Source organism: Pteropus vampyrus, unplaced genomic scaffold (genome assembly GCF_000151845.1).
Source record: "Pteropus vampyrus isolate Shadow unplaced genomic scaffold, Pvam_2.0 Scaffold18, whole genome shotgun sequence".
Taxonomy (NCBI): Eukaryota; Metazoa; Chordata; class Mammalia; order Chiroptera; family Pteropodidae; genus Pteropus; species Pteropus vampyrus.
In genome coordinates this window covers 5,096,894-5,118,208 of record NW_011888799.1, presented here as the reverse complement: position 1 = coordinate 5,118,208, position 21,315 = coordinate 5,096,894, and the positions used below count along the sequence as shown (strand labels likewise).

Below are 21,315 nucleotides of genomic sequence, written 5' to 3'. Positions count from 1 at the left end.
TCTGTCCATCACGTTAGAGGGTAACTAGCAAGAGTTTGGGCTTCCCGTGAGTGCCTCCCCCAGTTTGTTGGGCTAATGAGGTAGCCAAGAATGGCTGTAACGATGCATAATGGAGGGTGGCCATTGTACCTTTCATTGTACTGTACACTGAGTTGGGAACTTGCCACCTGTCTCTTTCTGGGCAGATTTTCAGTATAACTTGCCATCTCTCGTTTTTAGTGAATGTCTTTAACCTTTTATGACAATATGGGTAATCTAATATTCTCATTACAATTAAGTACCCATGGTTGGCATGCCATCCTTTGATCAATTTTAGGAAATTGAACCGTTTGCCGGTAACCCTGGTTTCATGGTAGTTTGAAAGAATGTGTATTCTTCCTTCCTAAGCATTCTTTACATACAAGGAAGTGAGGTGGCTAGGAGTATGCCAAAGGCCTGAGCAAGCCTCCCTTCTGCTCCCCATGACCTTTTATTTCCTGGATCTTTAGCAATGTAGGGACATAAGCAAAGATTCATAGATAAGACTTCCTGAGAATATGAAGAAAGATAATTTTTAGAGCTAAAAAGGTGGGCAAAATCTCTACACTGCTACTGAGGTTTTGTCTTGGCATGTAGTGTTGTAAAAGAATGATAAGTCGGATGAGAAGAGAACGTTTATTTAGGCTTTTGGCATTTGAACGGGGAGTATTTATAGGCACTTCCTCTATCCTCTGAGAGTCCATAGGAAGAAAGGTGCATGTGGGAAGGTTACAATGGGAGCGTAGATCTAATCACAAGGTATTTTGAGGCTCTGTGGACACAGGGATCAGTGTAGGGGTGCTGCAAGAATCAAGGACAAAAGGAGAGGCAAGTTGGACTTCAAGGAGAGAACGAAGTCTGGAGGAGGAAGGAGTGTGAAGGTGAGAGAAGCAGACAAGAATCTGCGACTTCTCTATCTCAGACTGATTCCATGATAGGCTGTACTACAACATTGAGTGGTAAAGCATGCTATGAGAGAGAAGAGACAGAGGGGTAGATAATAACTTCTTTGCTGCATGGTTTTCCAGTTTCAGCTAGCATCACATAGAAATATATACAGAAGTAACGTGCGCTAATTCCCTTAAAGTTATATTTATTATTTTAACATTAAAATTAAACAATTTTTTGAAAACTTCACACTTAGTTTTGGTCAAGTTGTGCCTCGTACAAAGCAGGCCAAAACATACATGGGAAGTTTCAAAGTTTTATAACCTATAAATCAATCTTTTCATTCTAGGTCACATGTATATCATGCAATTACAAATCCAACACCATTGAGCCCTTTTGGGATCTGTCCCTGGAATTTCCTGAACGCTATCACTGCATAGAAAAGGGGTTTGTCCCTTTGAATCAGACAGAGTGCCTGCTCACTGAGATGCTGGCCAAGTTCACAGAGACAGAGGCCCTGGAAGGGAGAATCTACGCTTGTGACCAGTGTAACAGTGAGTGCTGGGGCACGGGGTAGGTGGGGTGTGTACAATTGGAATGTCAGTGTAAGGTGCTTCTTTTGCCTTTTAGTCAAAAATAACACTGATAATATTGAGTGGTTCTAAAGCATCTTTTAAGAGAGATATTTTCCTCCCATTTTACTGAAAACAAGAATATGAACATTAAATATTTAAAAACAAACCAAACTTAGGAGCAGTGCTTCCTTTGACTCCTGCTGTGATTGACATGAACTTTTATCTTGGGAGGTATTGAAAGTGTGGATCTTGAAATGGAGACTAAGCTAAGAATGTGAGTACTTAGCTTCATAGTGCTACAGGGGCCCAGCTGAAATTCATGTAGAGGCTGATGGTTCTTATTTAATCTAAGTTCAGGTAGCATCGCCTGTTTGAGGGTTGTGGCATCAGAAAAGTGTACTTTTGTACTGAATTTGTAGATTTAAAGTCTCAGAAGTGGCGCTGAAGATCTGTACAGTAAGATCAAGAAAGCAAGTCAAAAGGTACATTGTTTTGTGGCAGGTTCAGTTACTTCCTGCATTTGTTTGTTTCTTCACATGCTTGAAAGGTTGGCATTTCAGAGGGGGTCGTAAGGAAGTTTTAATTTCGCGGCTTTAATTTTGAAGTGGAACTCTTTCCATGTGGTCACATGGGCATCTTATACAGGGCCGCTTCTGTCTTGCCACACTAATGCTTAATGCTTTTGCTAACTCAGCATTTCCCAGAGGATGTGCAGAACAAATACTTGGAAGCTCATGTTTGGGTTTTTTGGCATATAAAGATTTAGAAACTAAAATTAATGGACTTTGGCATATGAAGATTTAGAAACTAAAATTAATGGATAATCTAGAAATCAACTTATGGCCATATAGTCCTTTGGACTACAAGTTTTGGGAACAAAAAGATTATGGTAATCCTTAATATATTTGCATATGATTTTTTAAAATAGTAAATTGTGGGAAACCTGTTTTCTTTGAAGAATCAGGACAAAAATCAAAAGTAATACTTGCTATTATTTTGTTATTTTAAAACAAAATTTGAAATGTTATACTTGGTTAATTGTAGGCTCACCTGTCTGTTCCATACTGAGATTTAAAAGCAGTGACTTAAATTATCTTATTAGAGCAGTATCTTTTTTTTAAACGGTGATTCATAAAGCTTTTTAACTTGTAAGGAACAGAAGGATGTTAACAATTTTAATTCAGTCATTCTCGGACATGATACATTAGGCAGGAAATACTTTTATTTTTGCAAGAAAGATTTTTTTCCTGGTTGCTAGATGTGCCTATTTATCAACATTTCTCTAGGCAAGTTCAAATAATAGCAGGTTAGGAAAGCTATGGTAAAGGGACAAGATGAATTGATCTGTTGCTTACGAAGTTTCCAAACTATCAGCCTTCCACCTCTCTGTGTGGCCAGCTTAATCAAATGGAGACAAAACTGATCAATCTCAATTGAATCAGTAATTTATTTTTCTTTGTGAATTTCATTTTAGGGAAACAAAGCCAGATTCTACATGTTCTTCATTTTAGCTCACATACTCCCTCTGCTGATAGCGGCAGTCACTGCAAGGGTTCCCAGGAAGAGCTGCAATAATTTTCAAAAATCTGCTGGTGAATAGGAATGTAAAATAAGGCCAGGCTCCGCTTTGAATTCTCTTTCTGTTTGTGCCCGGACATATCATGACTGCCAGTCCCAGTAAAATCTATGGCACACTCATTCTGCTGCAATCTATTAGAAGCAACAGCTCCAAATCCTATTGTCACAGAAAGCTCTCTGAAACGTCATCTGCCTGTGATTTGCTGCCTTTCACAGGTAGTACAGACAGGACTCAGAATCGGATGCGGAGCTCTTCAGACACTGAGACTATGATATCAAGAGCTCAAAGACAATTAGCAGGCACCACAGTGAACTAATTAATTTTTTATTCTCATCCATTCACTGACTTAATAACAGAGCAGTCATTAGTAAATGGTTATAGAGAAGGCTTCTGATGGAAATTAAGAAAATTTTATTTTCATTGTTTATTCGCTATAATTTAAAAATGCATTTCCACCACGATTCAGTGGCTTTAGAAACAAAATGGAAGTCTGAGCACTGAATCTGCTTTGGACTGGGTGAATTTAGCCAGCCTGTCCTGCATGTCCAACAGTGTACTTTTATCGAAGAAACGTGTTTCGAAAACTAGGCACAACATAAAAATATAACATCAGAACAGGTTCGTCTCTAAATATTTGTATATGCCACAAGTATATCATGCTGGGGAAAAAATCTTTTTAAATACTTTGTCTTTTAGTAATCTTGTGTCCTCTTACCTTTTTCCTAAACCTGAAATATATATATTATTACCCATTTTACAGGAGAGCAAACTGAGGTTCAGAGTTTCGAATAATTTATCTAATAGCATACACAACTAGATGTGAGCAAGAAATAGAATTAGGCCTTTCTGATTAACACAAAATGCTTTTTAAGTTATATTATGATACATCATAATTTAAGTTATAAGCCCATATTTAAAGGCCTAGAACCCTAACATATGCCTCCATGTGCATGTTGTTGCAATGACCTTTCGTTAGATTCCATTAACCCATGACATCAGGAGTGTGCCATCCTAAACCCATACCAATTTTGGAAATTGCTGATGGTAAAAATTTGAAAGTGCATGTATTAGGATTAGGTATAGTCAACTCAAATAACAATGATTTAAAACAAGAAGTAATTTTTTTTCTGTTATATAAAAGAAGTCTGAAGGACATTCAGGGGCTTGCATGGTGGCTGCATGGTCATTGGGGACCCAGGCTCTTGCCATCTTTCAGCTTTACTGTCATAGTTCAAGGCTTCCAACCTCAAGATTACCTCATGGTCCAAGAGGAATTCCAACAGTTGCAAACAGTGAGAAGGACAAAGGAATCACCTTACACCTGAGTCAGCCTTCTTTAAGCTGCTATCCAAGAGTGCCACACAATCATTCCTTTCATCTCTGCCAGACCTTCTGTGGCCACACCATGCAGACATGTGAGGCTGAGAAATGCAGTCTTACAGAGAGTCACATTGCTGCCCCAAATAAAATTGAGGTTCAAATACTGAGAAATAAAGAATGCATGTTGAGTGGCAAATCATTGTCTCTGCCATAACTAGGAAAGAATGAGACTCCTCACAATCTGTTTTATATCTTCCCAAACCATATAGGCAAACGACGAAAATCCAATCCAAAACCCCTTGTTTTGAGTGAAGCTAGAAAGCAGTTAATGATCTACAGACTACCTCAGGTCCTCAGGCTGCACCTTAAAAGATTCAGGTGAGCTTGCTCTTGGGTGTCCCAGGTGACTGTGAGCTGTGGGAACAGTTGCTTCAAAGGCTTTGGTGAAAGCAAATGTCTTTGCTGTTGAGAGGGGACACTGGTTCCCTAGAGACCTTGTGCTTTCTGTGGAGATTAAATGCATCATGCCCAGTGAGGCAAGTTGATGTTGGGGCCCAGCGGGACTGGGCTTCTGCTCTCATGGCTCTGTTTAATTGGCTAGCCTGTACCAGGTGTCTGTGTTTGAAGATTTTCTAGCCTCACTTGGGCTTATATAGTGCCTTCTTCAAAATAAAGTATGAGATAATCTGTGATAAGAAAGAAGGGCAGGAAGTAAATTGCAAGAAGTTATTGCCTGAATTGCTTGTTTAGGGATCTCTAGTTTCAGGGTACATCATGGAACATTCACAGGAAATACATGTGGACATTGATTACTCCTACTTTACTGATGTGAAAACCAAAGCTGGAAGGTTGTTTTCTCAGTTCCCAGTTTTACCTACCTCTACCTGTAATCACTTATGCCATTTTATACTAGTGAGAAGTTTATATCCATGTTCTAGGTGGTCTGGCCGTAATCATCGAGAGAAGATTGGGGTCCATGTCGTCTTTGACCAGGTATTAACCATGGAACCTTACTGCTGCAGGGACATGCTCTCCTCTCTTGACAAAGAGACCTTTGCCTATGATCTCTCCGCAGTGGTCATGCATCACGGGAAAGGGTTTGGCTCAGGACACTACACAGCCTATTGCTACAACACAGAGGGAGGTGCGTGCGCTTTACTCTGTGGGGTGGGGGACACGAAAAAGGGTTGGTTTGTCCACATTTCATTGTTTTCCTTTTATTTCATCTATAAGGGAATATTACATACATTTAAATCCAGTGGGACGGATTATGAAAGTTGGATTCAAATTTCGGATCTATTACTAAGTAACAACATAAGATTGTTCTAAAAATTGACAGGAACTGACACACCTAAAAATGTTTAGCACAGTGCCTAGCACATTGTGCTCAATTAATGTTAGGGGTTATCATTATTTATTAATACTAGTGCAGACCTCCGTTTCTTTCTTGGTTATTTAAAATTGATATGACCTATCTAATCTCATGGAGATGCTGTATGAATCTCATTAGCCTCAGCTCATAATAAAGCTGAAGACATTTACTGAGCACTTACTATGTCCTCACTACATCCCTTACCATGGGAGATGTGGAGATAACCCCCAGAGCAGAGCCTCCCAGCCACTGCACTGGGGCAGGTGGGCTGCGAATGAGTTTTCAATAGTGTACTGATCTTGAACCCCTTAGCCCTTGAGACAGCCAGAGTGAGCCTTTGAACAAATAACTTTTCATTCCTTCTCAATTTTCCTTTAGCACTCCTCTCTATTTACATTTCCCCTTTCCTCCTCCTCCTGCTCCTCCTCCTCTTTTCCTCTCTTAGCCCTCAGTGTCCTGGCTGTCTTTGTAGAAGATCCTAATAGGCAATGAAACAGCCTAAATAAAACAAGGACAAAATTTATAGTCAGTTGATATTATAAGCATATTATGGTGGGGTTAAAGCCAGTGGTTACAGGGAAGTGTCTTGGTTTCATTTACTTGTCTCTTCCCCCACCACCAGTAGTCAAGGGTTAGCTCTCTTCACACTCCTCTGTCCCTTTCTTCATCTCCTGATTTTGCCTGCTGATTGGAAATATAAGTTGAGTAGTCATTTACTCTTTCTTTCCCTTGGTTTCCTAGGTTTTTGGGTCCACTGCAATGACTCAAAGCTGAATGTATGCAGTGTCGAGGAAGTGTGCAAAACTCAAGCCTACATCCTTTTTTACACTCAAAGAACAGTTCAGGGCAATGCAAGAATCTCAGAAACCCAACTCCAAGCTCAGGTGCAGCCCAGCAACAACAATGAGGGCAGACCACGGACTTTCCCCTGAGTGGGAGGCACATATCAAAGACTGGCTTGTTTTTAAACTATTGGTGTCCGTACATCTTTCCTCTAATAGGAAATAAGGTCTACTGCAGGAACAGATTACTAGGTTTGCCTCATTGGGTCTAGAGCAGAAGGTGCCAAGTGACTCATGTCCTATCATAAAATATGTAGTCACTTTCTTTTGAATGAATTTGGGAATTCCCTCCTTTGATAAAACAAATCAAAAGGAGTAACCTGTATGAAGATTCTTTCATCAGTTGCTTCAGAATATAGAGGGATTTGGGTGGAGCAAAGAGGGAGTAAATTGATCATATCCAGCCAGGAGACAGCCATGTTTTCTTTCTATTATGTGATTCCCATGCTAATCAGGACCTCCTTGCAGTACCAGAAGAACCCTCCTGATGTTAGCAGCCCTGGACAGAGCACGTGAAGGGGGCCCTGGGCTGGCAGCTTGCTGGATAGGATCGGTTCTAAGGCAGGAGGTGCAGTCTAAGGATTTGTTCCTACAAAGGAAGTAGTAACCTTCAAGGGTTAAAAACTTGCAGACTTCCTTTTTAGGGGGATAGCAGCTGAAGAGTGGAATGAGATGCATGGAGCAAATTTCCCCATGCAGATGGGAGGTTTTTCATGTGTCATACCCTCCCTGGCTGCTGCCCATTTAATCATTCCACATCTTCTGAGACTGGCATGAACATCCCTTCATTCTAAAGAAGGAGCAGTTCATATGGGGAAGCAATAAACTGGCACATGACATGTTCTTTGTTGCATGCTGAGCCGAAGAGTGCTCTGGGCTACCTAGTTCTGTAGCAAATCCTTGGTTCAGGTCAGGTCAGGTCAGGGTGTAGGGTTTGGTTTCACTTGGTCTTAAATCAGTTGTCTGAGGCTTTTTCAGCACTCAACTGAGGCGGGGCAGGGACAGCTGGAGGCCCAGGGCTTATATGAATGCCTATCACCCGTTCTCACCTGGTGCAGCATGCAGCTTTTCTTAACCTGCAGCTTCTTCCATGCACCTGAAGGACCAGAATATTCTTGTTCACTACAAGGTTTGAGAGCTTCTGCTTTCCTAGGGCTTAGGAATGTGCCCCCTATATGTCCAAACAGTTTACTGCTGATGGTCCTGGCCTGTTTCCTCCCAAATCTGATGATAATCCCTACTGTTTCTTCACCCAGCCACACTCCACCAGAGAAAAGCAAGAATGCCCTGTCCAATGCTAGTAAAAGAGATCTTTCTTTCTAACTGGGTCAGTTTCTAAGTAGAATAAAATTGCCCAGATGGAAACCTTCCTCCCCATCAGCTAGCACTGAATTTCCCTTCTCAATCCTTCGCTTAGACTTGCCGGTACAAATGAATGCAAACCATAACTCTCGTGGGGTTGCTGCAGCCTGCCTCAGCCCGTCATATGAATGCTCATCTTTTGACTGAGTATATCATATTAATATTTCAATTCAGGTAGAAGTACAGTTGTCACTTGAAGGGAGTAGATGTGGAAGGGAGTTGGGGAGGGGTGGGAAGTTGGGAAAAGGGAGGCTAATGAATAAGGGTCGTAGCTTTAGCGCTGTTGATGAGCCACATTCCTGAGCAGATCTGTAGCATTTGTTGTTGACCTCTTTTGAGATGAACTCTCCCATGGGACCTGCCAGACAGCACCGAGACATGGAAAAAATTCAGACATAAAATGGCTCACCCTGATAAGGAAGGGGGAGTGACTATATTTTAAATTAAACTTGCTTTTTCCAACACTGTGAGGTTTCTGTAATATTTAGCTTTTATTTGGAAGCGATAGCGTATGGCATTTTTTTATGCTGTTTGGTTTATATTGTCTACTGCAGACTTCTTTGTATAACCTTGGCCCGGGCTCACCCTCTCCTGGACACTGTTTTAAAGTGTCACAGCTGCCCATACTGCCAGAGGCTCTGATGTAAAGCTATACTCTCTAGATCCACATTTTTAAGTCAGCACGATTGGTGATGACTTTTTGTGGCAATAGAGAAGCCCATTAACTCAAAAAAATGAAGGAAAGGAAAATATAAATTGTGCCTCATCTTTCACTGAGTGCTATATTTATTATTCTAGAAAGAGAACTTACAAATGGAGAATAGAGCATCTACTTCATCCCTCCGGCTGTCCAGGGGGAAATACTTAAGAAAAATGAACAAACATTTAATGGAAAACTAAAAGATCTTCAAATTTAATTTTTAAAAATAGTTTTATACCAAATAGTATAAGGAATGAGCAGATTAAATACTTCGTAAGATAAGTGCTTAGCTGAGCACCCCTGTATCAAATTAATAAACCTGTTTAAAATGAGTTGGAATAGAAACCAATATCAGAGTCCTCACTGAGCTGCACTCTTGAAGGTGCCCCTGCAGTCACAGACACCTCAGGTACCCAGAGGCAGCAGCATTAGACGCTGTTGAGAAGTTAGTATTTATGAAGATTTTTATTAAAGAGTGCCCTGCTACGTAAGTCAATGGCTGTTAGGGAAGCGTCCCTTTGACTTTAATTTATTTAATGTTGGCAGTAGATGAATTTCTTAGTTGTATCTTACTTTAAATTGAAACATTCTAAAGAGAAGAAAATAAGAGCCAGGTAGAAATTGACTAGATGCTGCCAAATCAAACCCAAGCTCTCCTAACAGAACCTTACAAACCCGTGTCTCTCCCATAAGTAGTTAGAGTCCCATTCCAGAAACCCTTTGCAGTTGGCTGGTGTGTTTACTTTCTGCTGTAGCCAGCCAAGATGAATGCACGCCGGCCCTCAACAAGGATTTTTACCTCAGTCTAGCCTGACCTTCATACTTGTGGTTGCCTCTGAGATGAGCATCCATGCTAGCGTAAAAAAAGATTAGGAATGCCCTCAACAGCCAGAAACTGAAGCTCTTATTAAATGGCAGGCAGAGCTCTTGCCAGCTTTGATGCAGCCCCTCTCAGGCTGAGGGGGGCAGTGCCACACTGTAAAGAATTTCCAGATGTCTCTCTAAATGTCATGAATAAAATTGGAAACTGTAGAAGTGTTAATGTGTCCTATGGACTCAATAGCAGAGTTTATTTTTGTTTTTAACTAGAGTCAGTGATTGTATGAGTTCCCTTCTCTGGCTATGCTTACAGTGCCATCCAAGTGCAAGAATTAATGGGGTGGGTTGGCCGGCAGTGGCATATGGCCCGAGCCATGCCCCAGCATAAGCCTGAGAGAGGTCGACAGTAGTGCAGAATGAAAACTTGGTTGGGTGTTGGGGGTGGGATGTAGGTGGGCAGGCAGGGAGGGAGAAATGGAGTTTGTTTTACTTAACTGATAAAGCTTTGTGAACTAATTTTATACAATTCATTAAATTTGGTGCCTTGTACCTAATTATGGTTTGCATGGGATTGAAAAGATTAAGGGAAAAGGTTCCTTCTTGTCATTTCAAGTGGCAAATTGGTCTGTACAGTGTAAAGGACATTTGGTATCGGACTTTTTAAAAGCATTTCATATCTCTTGTGTGTGAAAGCAAAGTATTCTTACCAGCAAGACCTGAAATTTTTCTGTAATGTCCAAAATCTTTGTATTTGTGATTATTCATGAAATGGCTGCTTTTCAAAGCAGACTATATACCCCATTATTTTCACCACCTCTTTTATGTTCAAAACATTAACTCAGGCCTTTTCAAATCAGACTGAGAGGGCCGCCCCTTCTTAAACATATACTATATCCCTATCTGGGATTTTATCTTAGTGGAAGGGCTGCTCTTCCAGCTGGTTGGGAGAGCACAAGCATTCAGAAAAGGCTTTTTCATTTTTTAATGCTGGGCAACTTATGGTAGAAGTCCAACAAAAATGGGTCCTCCTGAAGTGCTACCACCTTCGTTAATTCTGAAGTTCTTTTGCACACAATTTCAGGAAGCACTATAGAACACAATCCCCTATATGTGAACCTTTAATTTAGACTGTAAGGCAAGCCAGTGCACTGTGTAATACCCAAGAGAAGGCTCAAAGAACCCATCCCTGCCCCTCTCCTCAGTGGGTGTTGACTGGGATGATGCTGAGGGCTGTGGAAGGAGGTTAAGACCCAGTTTGCTCACCTGCAGGGCTGTTTACAGCATGTCCTTTGACTCTGTTTTCATTGAGACTTCACCAAAGGGTATTTAGAAAGTTCACCATGCTAAGCACATTTAATAATTGGGTCTCTCAGCCTAATTACTCGTCTAATTAGGTGAGGAGATTCTATCTTTGGAATAACACCTTCCATGGCCACTTAGTTTTCTTGGGTAAGTATGTATCACCCTGGTGGTTCAGGTTCTTTTTTGAAGTCAGCACTACAGCTGAAAAGCGCCTTCTAAATATGACTGTGAGTTTCGTTTATATCTTCCACATTTAAATTAACCATTCTCTTGGTCTGAGACTTCGACTTTAACCACTGTGTGCTCATTACACCCACATATTGCTCTAAATATACCATAGCTACTATAGCATTGAGGTGAATGGTCATTTTTGTGGACTCTGGCATGTTTCCATTTAACATCTAACTAGCTCTTGTGTAAGAGATTTTCATAGTACTGTGTTAACTAACCAGGGCTTAAAACTGTGTGACGGCATGTAAAATTGACTTCCCTTGAGGAGAATGGAATGGTGAAAGCCAGCACTTTCATTTATAGAATGGTTCATCACGATTTTTGAAATTGTAGATTTGGTAGCTTTATTTGCTAAAATCTTATCACTTTGAGGAATTAAGCCAGTTTAAATGAAACCTTACTAGCATTATGGCTTTACGGACCAACAGCAAACACTATTACTTGAAACTAAAACAGTAGATATTTTTATATAAATTTTTTTTCAATTACAGTTGACATTCAATATAAAACACTAAATTTTGAGTGAAATTTCAGTTATGCTTTTGGAAGCTACCGTGTCTTAATTGTTGCTGGATTTTGATTTTCAACTGGAAACTTTTATCAAATAGAACTGTTCACAATTATGAGATCTGGTAGCAGGCTTCAAGGATATGTTTCATGCCCATAAAGAACAGGTGCTGGTATTTGTCTTAGCAGTGCTCTGATGCAGTTTGGAAGGGGTTTAGAATCTATGTTATGGCTTAAAAGTTTCTTTCTTGATCACCATTTAGGGGGTGATGGCTTCAAACCTAAGCCTTGCTCTCATATTTGTTTGACCCTTTTTCACCTTAACACCTAGTAAGATATAAATCTGTCAGATCATCTGTGGTCCCACTGTAGACTCTTAAAAGGATTTTGGTTTCATGTTAAGCCAGCCACAGCCCTGAATTCACACAGGTTTAAACTCCTTCCTCCTAACAGATGGGACCTACCTAATTAATACAATAAAATAGTGCTTTTTAAAAAAAAAGAAAAAAAGATATATATAAAGTTAATTCTCAAACAGCTTTCTTAATGAGATTTATGCCAGCAGAGTCAAGAGGGACTGTATTTTGTCCTGTCTACTTTTAGTAAACAGACTGCTGAGACAACATCTGTCAATTGTAACAATTAGGCCACTATAGTATGTCATACTGACCCTCCTTTCCAATTCATGTCCCTTAATCCCATACCAGTTCCATAAGCGACTTGGCATAGAAAAGCAGTATTAAAATGCCTAGTAGAATAAATCAACTAGAAAAAAAAGTTGCCAACGGAAACCTGTCTCTATCTTCACATCTAAGCCCACATGAATCCATGCTAGTTCCTTACGTATTTCCCTTTGGACAGTGGCACTATCATGAATATCAGGGTCAGAAGACATCTATTTCCTTGTGAAAGCAGTTTTCTCAAGCAGACAGCTGCTCACTTTAGTGCTCATTGCCCAGGCTTACTTAACACCTTGCCCCCACCTGCACATTACTCTTTCTGCCAACAAATCCCATTCTATTACAGCAACAATGCCTCCCTGGTGCCTGAAAAACCCACCTGGTGCACTAACATGCTATGCAACACCAAATGGCTTCTTCCCCTAGTACTGCTCAAAAGTGGAAATTCCTCAAGAATAAGTTTCATCCTATGTTAACATCAATGTATGGTTGCTACAGTTTCCATTTCTTTTTTTCTTTTAATATGAAGCAAACCACCTGTTACAGCCTATGTTTGGGGCTTGTTCCTGTCTCGAGTGTGAAATATGTCATGTTTTTATGATTTTTGTAAATCAACTTTTTACACCTTGTTTTTGTAAGCCGAAGTTTCTTATTAAAAGAATAAAAAATGGCTTTGTGTGAAGCATTTATTTCAAGTAACTGTTAAAATACCATTATGTTATTCCTCAAAACAAGAGCAAAGATCACCCCCTACAGAAACTTAGGAACTATGTACATAAGTTTACAGAACAAAGGACAGCACTTTAACTGAAGCCTGATGGCCAACCAGAGAATGGAGCGGACTCGGAAAAGGAGATCAGGCAGAGAAGAGAAGGTGCCCATCTGAATCAAACTTCAGCTGCCATCAAGGCAGGTCTTGTGATGGTCACAAACTGGAGGCTCTGCTTTTGGAAGGTTCAAGTACAGCACAGGTTCCATGTGTCTACAATCAGAGGACAGGGCAACAGGTGGCATTAGAAGTGTAAAAGCAAATGTAAAAGGAAATTGGTGAGAGACTGAAATCCCTGGTTACAGAAACATTTAAGAAACAGCCAAGGGTTTTACATCAAGTCTCTTTCCTATGTTTTGTGAACAGTTGATAAAGTTATTGCTTCTCGCAGCCTCTAGGACTTCTAAGACACACAGCAGTGGTTAAGTGCTTACCTATTTGGCTACACCCCTGGCTGAGGTGCCATTAGGTCAATATCACTCAAATTCCTGGCCAGCCAAACTCCCGCAGCGAAAAGTCCCAAATTGAGGATCAAGTTCCTGGAAAGAAAGTATTTCACTAACCCTGTGGTCACTGAGTCGCTGTGGTTAACGAAAGATACTGAGGGGAAAGGCTTCCTACCACCACTCAGGAAAAATTTCCCCGAGGCAAAAACACTTCTTGAATGCAGGAACGCTAATCGTTACGTGGTAGGTTGCCCAAAACCCACATAGAGTTGGTTTCTCTAGTAAGAGCAGGAGCAAGTGCAATGGCCAAGAAAGCACTTGTCCGGCTCGTTTATGTGTTGGCGCCTCCTCTTTCCGGGTCCCTTCAGTCAGGGTGAAATTCTCTAGACACAGCCCCGTGACTGAAAAGATCGCTATTGCTGTATGGGAACGCTCCCAGTCAAGGACTGAGCAAAGCACGGCCAGAGCCACTAAGAAGCCAAGATGCTTGCAGGGGAAAAAGCCCGAAGGCGCTAGCCTCAGCGAAGAAGGAAAATGCGACAGATTATGTTCACGGGAGCAGAGGGACAAAGAGGGACCCGACTCCTGGGCCTCGGTTACCTCCGGAAATCATTCCTATCGGTGGCGAAGCGGTAGACGCCCCGAAGCCAGTCTCCCACGTTGTCTGGAATTTCGGGCGCTTCATTTGCCGAGCCGCCAGCGTTCACGCCGACCCCACTGGAAGACATACCAGCACCTTCACGCTCCACAAGGACTCCGATGACGCACCCTGTTGGCGCTGACGGATGACGCAACTTCCGGTCTCGCACCCCCCCCCCCCCGACTACTGGCCGACAGAGGAAGCTGCAGCTTGAGCTTGGTTGGACGCCCGCGAGAGAGGTATAATTCCCGGGCTGCGCGTCCACGAGCTCTGCAAGGGGTGGAGCGAGGCCCAGCTCTGCGGTCCCTTTGTCCGGTTCCACTTCTGGCTCGCCAAGCTGGTCACCGTCACACGTGGCCTCTGAGTGATCACTTCATTAGCTCAGGAAGATGCTGGGGATAGGGCTGTCCTAGGCTATGGAAGTCGGGGTAGGGGCTAGCTTCGCAGGGGATGCGTAGTTTGGGGGAATGGGGTTCCTCAAGAAAGCCTCCATCAAAAGTCACAGAATGCGCGGGCTGCAGTACTCAAGTTTGTCATCTCTCCACCCCTCCCAGGCCTGCCCCTGAAGGCGTTCAGTCGAGGATTTTTATAGGGAGATGAGAGCCTTCTCTCCCGCTTTACAGATCACCCCTCCCCCGACTCCCCCTTCTGCAGGCCGCGCCACTAGCAAATAGTGCAATGTTTCCGGGGAGTGTTGCTGTCCCCAGCTTGGAGGCTTCCAGGAGTCTTGCAGGGCCGGGGAAGGCGCTGGCCTAAGAAAAAGCCTTCGGGTTCTGAGTCAGAAGAGGAGGAGCAGGTGGGGCAAGGGACGTCCTCCTTGGGATCAAGGGGCGTTTCCAAGGGGCCCTGCTCCCGCCCTTTGGGTGCCTCAGCCTTGTCCCCAGCTCGGCACTCCTGCTCCAGGCTGGATCCATGCAGTACCCTCTGGGTTTCTGGACTGGAGCTGGCAGTAGCCGCGTTCAGAAGGGCTGCTTCGGAGATGGTCAGAGCGTGCAGTGGGACGCGGTCCCCTCCTTCAACTCTGTCGAGCCCCGACTCCCCTGCTCCAGGATGGGTCAGACATGCTCTTCTCAGAGCTCCGAGTTTCTTACCCACATCCCTGCGGGGCGGCCCACTGAAGCCAGACCCAGGCTCCCGCCCCGCCCCCGGGCCGTGCGCGCCTCCGCCTCGGCGATTCCTCTCCAGGGCTCCCCGCCCCTCCCCGCCTCCGCCCACCAGAGGGCGGCCGCGTCCCCAGTACAGGAGCCGAGTGCCGCGCCGCGGTTGAGGCTGCGGCGCGGGGTGGGTTCGGGAGGCCCTTGGAGCGCTCCGGCCTGGGACGCGCGGTGAGAGCTGCGGGCCCCGAGATTCGGGTCTGGGAGGTGCGGTTGGGGTCGGGGGCGCTGCTGGAGGGACGGGACGGCGTGGGATCGGGGCGAGGGTCCCATCCCGGGAGAATCCCCTCCTCAGCCCAGCCCAAGCCGCTGCCCCCTTCCCTTTTGATCTGCACCTTTCCTCTCTTACCAAGGGACGCCCTTCCTTCCATTGCCGGAGCCGGGCTCAAGCCGGCATTTAAATAGCGACTCTCAAAGCAGCTGGGGCAGCAGGGGCCGCCCCCGGGCAGGGCATAACGGCCCCCGCCCAAGGGCCCGGCGCAGTCCTGGCAGCAGAAGTGGTTCTCGTGCCAGCGCCGTCCCTCCGCCTCGGTACAGCGCGGGGAGAAGATCAGCTGGGAGAGGGAGAGAGGAACGACTCATTCATTCATTCACTCATTCATTCATCCAATAACCACGCTTTATACGCAGTTAACGCTAAAGCATGTCTACAGACATTCCCATCTGATCTACTCAGCCACTCTCAGACGCAGGGAGGGCTGATTGGCTTAGCCAGGATTCCCCAGCTAGCAGGTGGCACAGCCTTACGTGCGACCTGGTCGCCTGGACTCCTAACCCAGGGTTCCACTCTGCCTCTTATGCTGACATTGAGTTCCTTGCATCATCAAAGACAACACTAGGCACTCGGCATACTGATGTGAAAGTCTGTCCAAGAGTCCCTGCTGCTGAGAAATTCTCAGTCCCAGAAAACTTGGGGGACACTGCGTGCTGTGGTGGAGGCCACAAAGGCAAAGGGTCCCACATGCTCAGGGCTCAAGTCAGAGCAATGGGAACACAAAGGCCCCAGGCTGGTTCCCAGTTCTCCCTACTCCATTCTGCAGTACTGAGAGGTGTCCCCTTACATCCTGCCACTGTTGGACCCTGAGCAGACCCCCTCAGCCCCTCCCCTCCAGTCTATACCTGGTCACAAGCAGGGCAGCGTGGCCTCAGCAGCTCAGCGTGATGACGGCCGCAGTACAGACGCCCATTGTGGTAGAAGTAGATGAGGTTTATCAGGGCCTGGCCACAGGCCTGGCAGGCAAAGCAAGCCTGGTGCCAGCAACGCCGCTCTCCTGCCCGGGCTGCAAACACGCCGTATTCCCCTGGCCTCATCTGCTCCCTGCACTGCCAGGCAGGGGTGCTTGCTGGTCAAAGGCAGCACCACCCTCCCAGTGTTTCTCCTGGCTCTTCCACCCCAACCACAACCTGTTCTCCCCATACCTCTGGGCAAGCCAACCTCCACTGCAGGCTCCACTAAGAACCCCCAAACTTGGTTTCCCTTTTCCCTAAAGTTTGTCAAACTGTCAATCCCCAAACATTCTTTTCCCACCAGAGTCCCAGAAGCTAGCTCCTGCAGAAGTGAGAGGGCAAAGGGTGGAGGAAGGGGGCTATTGAAGGGGGTTGTACTACATACCTTCTCACAAGTGCATTCTTTGAGCTTGGGAGGTACCAGGCGTGCCACCCCCTGTCCCAGGGCCTCCCGCCTTCGCTGGGCACAAAAGAGCCGCAGCTCAGCCAGCTCCTCTTCCCCAAGGGCCAGGCAGTATCGCTCCTATAGAAATAGGCCTCCACTGTGACCAGGAGAACCCCCAGCAAGCAAGACTGAAGTTTGATTGGAGAAAGAAAGCTTAGCTGCTGGGTCAAAGCAAGGTTGTAGAACCTCAGGGAGGTGCAGGTGATAACAGCACAGAAGAGCATTGAGATGGAGAGGGGAAAAAGGACAAGAGCTCCGGTAAGTCCACCTCACTCCCTGCCCCAAGGATGGTCATCACTCAGGTCTAATAGCCCCACAGCACTCAGCCCTGTCACCATATATTTAGGTCCTCAATTAGGTGCTCTCAATTAAACGTAGCTCAATATCACTTCCTATTGTTTTCCCTATTTATTCCATATTCTCCTCTCTTGCCTTCCCAATTGATTGTAAGCCTTTAGACTGGGGACACAGGGCCTCAATAAATACTTAACCATACTCCTTACATTGTACATTCCATTAATGGTTTCAAAAGTCGTTCATGTCCATTTTCTCATTTGCTCTTCAACTAAGCATTGTGGTGGGCAGAACAGCCAGTATGTAGATAATTGTACCCATTATGTATGTATATGTGGAAACTCAGGCTGAGGGTGGCGGATGACTTCTCCCAATTAGTGGCACAGCCAGACCTTAAATCCATGTTCCCTGACTTCTGGACCAAGGTTCTTCCCACAGTATGAAAAGAGGGAGGCCAAAGAGAGGGAAGCTGGGGAGAGGGAGACCCACACTGCTGTCCTGTGGAGGGAGCTGCTGCAGGAGCGTCCGAAGCCCAGGCCAGTTGGCTGGGTTGGTGTCCAGGCCAGGGAGCCCTAAGCCCAGAACTTCAGGATTCTGAGGAGACACAGCAAAAGATGAGTAGAGCTAGGTTTTCCTTCCTTCCCTTTCTTCTCTCCCCTTCTCATTGCCAACTCTTCTCCAATCTGGAACATCCAAGCACCCACCACCTCCCATTTGGTTGATCAACTCCTTCAAGATCACCAGGACAGCTGATCCACTCTACCTTTGTGGTTTGATTGAGGGAGGTTGGGGAGGCCTCACATCCCAATTCGGCTTCCCTTCTTATGCTTGAAATCACCGCGCCCCCCCCCCCCGCCCCACCCCTTAGGGCCAAAGCTCCTGGGTCTAATTTGACAACACACACCCCCAAGTAGAGGTAATGTGTATCCATGTGGATACACTTAAAGTCAAACCCCCATGTCCTGAGGGGGATGTAGGAAGGGATCCCTGCAAAGAGGAAAAGGCCATAGGAGGCTGGGCACAAAGGCTAATTACCTCCCAGTTGGTGGAAGTGGGAAGAGATGCAAAGGATAGAGGCATGCTGGTCTCAGAGGGAAGGGCAGGACTCTTACTACCTGAGCAAAGGTCTCCTCAGGGTCCTCCTCTGACAGGTGGCCTGGGTCACTGTCTAAGTTCTCTGGTGGACCTGGCTCCTGAGTGGTGAGGCTCTCGCCTCCGTGGGGCCAGCTAGAGTTCAGCACCGACATTGGTGGTAAAGTCTGCCTACAAAATAATGAGAACACCTCCCATTTATCGAGCCCTTACAAAGTGCTACTAGGCAGTGCTAAGTGCTCACAGGCATTATCTCATTAAACCCTCCCAACAACCAAGTGAATTAGGGGGGTATCTTTGTCTCCATCTTATAGATGCCACACTGAAGTTCAGTGAGCATAAATGGTATGCCAAAGGTCACAAAGCTTGTGAGTGGTAGAGCCAGATCTTGAGTCAAGGTCCTTCAACTCCAGAGTTTCTGACGCTCAAACTCTGGGGTCTCCCAAGATTGCGATGGAAGAAAGAGGAATCCCACAATGAGAGGAAAGGGCATTTTGCCTTTCTGGTAAGACCCTGGGGAGACAGGTCCCTTCTTCCCCATCTCCCAAGTCTTAACTTCCACAATTCTTCATTGTGCACTCAGCACCCCAGTGAGCTTGCTTCCTCTCCACTTCCTACATAGGCCCCACTTTTCCAGCTGTAGGCTTGGGCCAGGTGAAAGGACCATTTCACCAGGAGGCCCTTCTCAGCCTCTGCAGCCCATAACTGCTCTCCTTTCCCTGAGCTCTAGAAGCACAGTCAGTGCCCCAAGATTTAGAACCTAATATTCCTTTGTGTCTCTTAGCTCATCTAGTCTATAAGCAACGTGAGCACAGAGGAAACTCTTGTATCTATAGCAGTGATTTCATTGGACAATTCTAAGCGCATCTCTTCAGCTCTCCTCTGGGCAAGGCCTGGTAGGAACACAGAATCTTGGGTGTCGGGAGTGACTGCTGAAGTAGTCAGGAGGAGCTCATGGTCTACTGGGTAAGACAGAAATGAAACCAAGCAGAAATGGGCTAGAGCTCATTTATACAACACCCTAGGAAGAAAAACCACCAGAGCCAACTTTCTGTTTACCCTATGCCAGGGCCTGTTCTAGCATTTTACAGAATATAATCCATCCTTACAACAATCCTATGAGGTAGCTTCTATTATCCCATTTTATGGTTGAAACAAACAGGTTAATTGCCTTGCCCAAAGTCACATTAGAAGGCTAAGGGAAGCTTTAAGAGGAGGTCACCTTTGAAAGCTGGGATGGATTCTGACTGGCAGCTGGGCACAGCAGGGCCATCACCAAATCCCTGGCCTCTATAAGACCCAGCTTTTGCTGTGGGAACATGGTTTGGACTATAAATTACATTGCTTCCCAGCCCATGGTCCCTTCCAGCCCCCCACCCCCCACCCCTCAGATGTCCTGTGCCACCCTTCACTGCTTCCTGGCTCCACACCCACCTGCTTCCTTCCCGTTTTGTCCCTCAGGTCAGGTTTCCTGTGGAAGGCGGCCAGGATGGGCCCTTCATAGTCAGGGCCAGGAGTAGCCACTTCCCCTAACAGTACTGTCCCTGCTCCAGGCAGCAAGAGGTGCTTGGGGAGGAGGCCCTACAGGAAGGGTGGAGGGCATCTGGAGCTCCAGAAAGGAACTTTACACCCTCTCTTCCAGTTTAGTTCTAGTTTACATGAAATTGTCCAACACATAAAAAATACTCAGAAATCAGCCCTCTTCCCTCACCCTTCCATCCCACCCAAGGGCGGCCTAACTCCACCTCCGCTAAGCACTGGACCCATACCTTATTAACATGCTGGATTCCTTCCAGAATTCCCCTCTCCCTTACTCCCTCAGACAAGAAACAAGACTGAACCCTCGCTCCCCGCCTCGCTCAAGTGCAACCAGGCTCACGGAGTTCAACCTTCTCAACCACCCCTGCTCTGAAGGGCAGAGCCTGAGCCGGGGGAGTTAGAGAGATGGGAAATTTTCCCCAGTGAGAGAGAGAAGGGGAGAAGTGTCCGGTCCTGCCAAGTGCCCTCTTGCTAGAACCCCGAAGATTTTTCTTGGACTTCGCGGGGCCCACCTCCGAGGCGGGGCGTGGTGTGGTGCCCGAGTCGGCTGGGGTTCTCAGCCTGGCTGCTGGGAGTTTAGGGGAGGGGACTCTGCTGGGGTCTCACCCTCACTGCGCGCCGTCGTCCGGGCTGTTCTGGATGGACCCCGCCGTCAGGCCCCTCACTCGGTCACCACCCCGAGGCTCAGCGACCACCTCCGCCCGCTCCGAGAGCTCGGCCCTCCCTCTCCCACGCCCCCTGCGGTCCGCTCCCGCCCCTCGCGTGTCGGTAGAGCGAGACGGCTCGGGGAGGGGCCTGGGCTGCAGACCGAGAAATGCCTTCACGGGATTCCGGGGTGGAAAATGTGCAGGCTTCACTGCCCCACCAACTGCCGTGGGCTCAGTACCGGCATCGCGCCCCCGGGGGTGCTGAGCAGACACCGGGGAGCCTTGTTTAGGCCAGGTCCTCTGCCCCTTGTTGAACAGAGAGCGCCTTTGCAAGCCCGTAGATCCATCCTCCCCTCTAGCCCCGCCCCGCTGAGTCCCCACCCCACCCGGTTCCCTGGCGGTAGTCCCCAGTGGTCGCCCCGCCCCTTCCCCTTTCCCCGTTCCCTTTTCTTGGTCCCTCGTGCTGTCCTTCTCCCTTCCATCTCTTCAGATCCCTCCCACATCTTTTGTGTTTCTCCATTCCTTTCCCTTTCTGCTCTAGGGAGTGGAAACCTCTGGTCGCTCCTCTGATCCCCTTAGTCCCACCCCCGCTCCCACCTCGCCCCGGCTCCCGCCCCGCCCTCTCCAGGAGGGCTCAGCCGCTGGCCAGGAGCGCCCTCTGGCGTGTGCGCATGCTCTTTGCTTTCGACTGCAAAGTCCTCCAAAGGGACCTTCTAGGCTGCGCGCCGGTAGCCCCCGAGCGGGTCCGCCGGCTGCAGCGTCTCGTTGGTGCTGCCGGTGACCTCCGACCCCGCGACCGTGGGGCGGGGCGGGGAGGCCTTAGCTCCGGGCGGGCGGCGGCTGCTGCAGCGGGACCCGGGAGCGGGG

The 21,315-nt window shown here is 46.5% G+C and overlaps 3 protein-coding genes across 22 annotated transcripts in view; 1 reads left to right on the top strand and 2 right to left on the bottom strand.

Annotated features, from left to right (window-relative positions):
* The window catches only part of USP49 (ubiquitin specific peptidase 49), a 75,993-nt gene extending 65,781 nt beyond the window's left edge, over window positions 1–10,212 (top strand). For 10 of the 12 annotated variants that reach the window (XM_023527590.1, XM_011354606.2, XM_023527585.1 and 7 more), the window contains 4 exons: window positions 1,256–1,460; window positions 4,650–4,758; window positions 5,319–5,524; window positions 6,494–10,212. In XM_023527590.1, the coding sequence (XP_023383358.1) occupies window positions 1,256–1,460; window positions 4,650–4,758; window positions 5,319–5,524; window positions 6,494–6,684 (711 nt within the window). In that variant the 3' untranslated portion in view covers window positions 6,685–10,212. The remainder of the gene's footprint in view (window positions 1–1,255; window positions 1,461–4,649; window positions 4,759–5,318; window positions 5,525–6,493) is intronic. The other 2 variants (XM_023527591.1, XM_023527592.1) reach the window with 2 other exon arrangements.
* Window positions 10,213–12,863: 2,651 nt separating this feature from the next.
* Window positions 12,864–14,249, bottom strand: TOMM6 (translocase of outer mitochondrial membrane 6). The gene is made up of 3 exons (XM_011354607.2): window positions 14,011–14,249; window positions 13,399–13,503; window positions 12,864–13,177 (listed from the first exon to the last, which is right to left on the bottom strand). The coding sequence occupies exons 1-2, from the start codon at window positions 14,136–14,138 to the stop codon at window positions 13,407–13,409; spliced, it is 225 nt and encodes a 74-aa protein (XP_011352909.1). The 5' UTR covers window positions 14,139–14,249; the 3' UTR covers window positions 12,864–13,177; window positions 13,399–13,406.
* A 137-nt stretch (window positions 14,250–14,386) lies between these two features.
* PRICKLE4 (prickle planar cell polarity protein 4) lies at window positions 14,387–20,794 on the bottom strand. 9 transcript variants are annotated; one of them, XM_023527594.1, is made up of 8 exons: window positions 20,408–20,794; window positions 19,697–19,733; window positions 19,485–19,571; window positions 18,286–18,433; window positions 17,660–17,764; window positions 16,817–16,954; window positions 16,324–16,527; window positions 14,942–15,758 (listed from the first exon to the last, which is right to left on the bottom strand). In XM_023527594.1, exons 4-8 carry the CDS (start codon window positions 18,415–18,417, stop codon window positions 15,138–15,140), a joined length of 1,200 nt encoding a protein of 399 aa, XP_023383362.1. In that variant the 5' UTR covers window positions 18,418–18,433; window positions 19,485–19,571; window positions 19,697–19,733; window positions 20,408–20,794; the 3' UTR covers window positions 14,942–15,137. The 9 variants fall into 9 exon arrangements, with proteins under 9 accessions (XP_011352904.1, XP_011352906.1, XP_023383362.1 ...); XM_023527595.1 differs by lacking the exon at window positions 20,408–20,794 and adding an exon at window positions 20,032–20,401; XM_011354602.2 differs by lacking the exons at window positions 19,485–19,571; window positions 19,697–19,733 and having other exon boundaries at window positions 14,387–15,093; window positions 15,554–15,758.
* Between the last annotated feature and the right edge of the window lie 521 nt (window positions 20,795–21,315).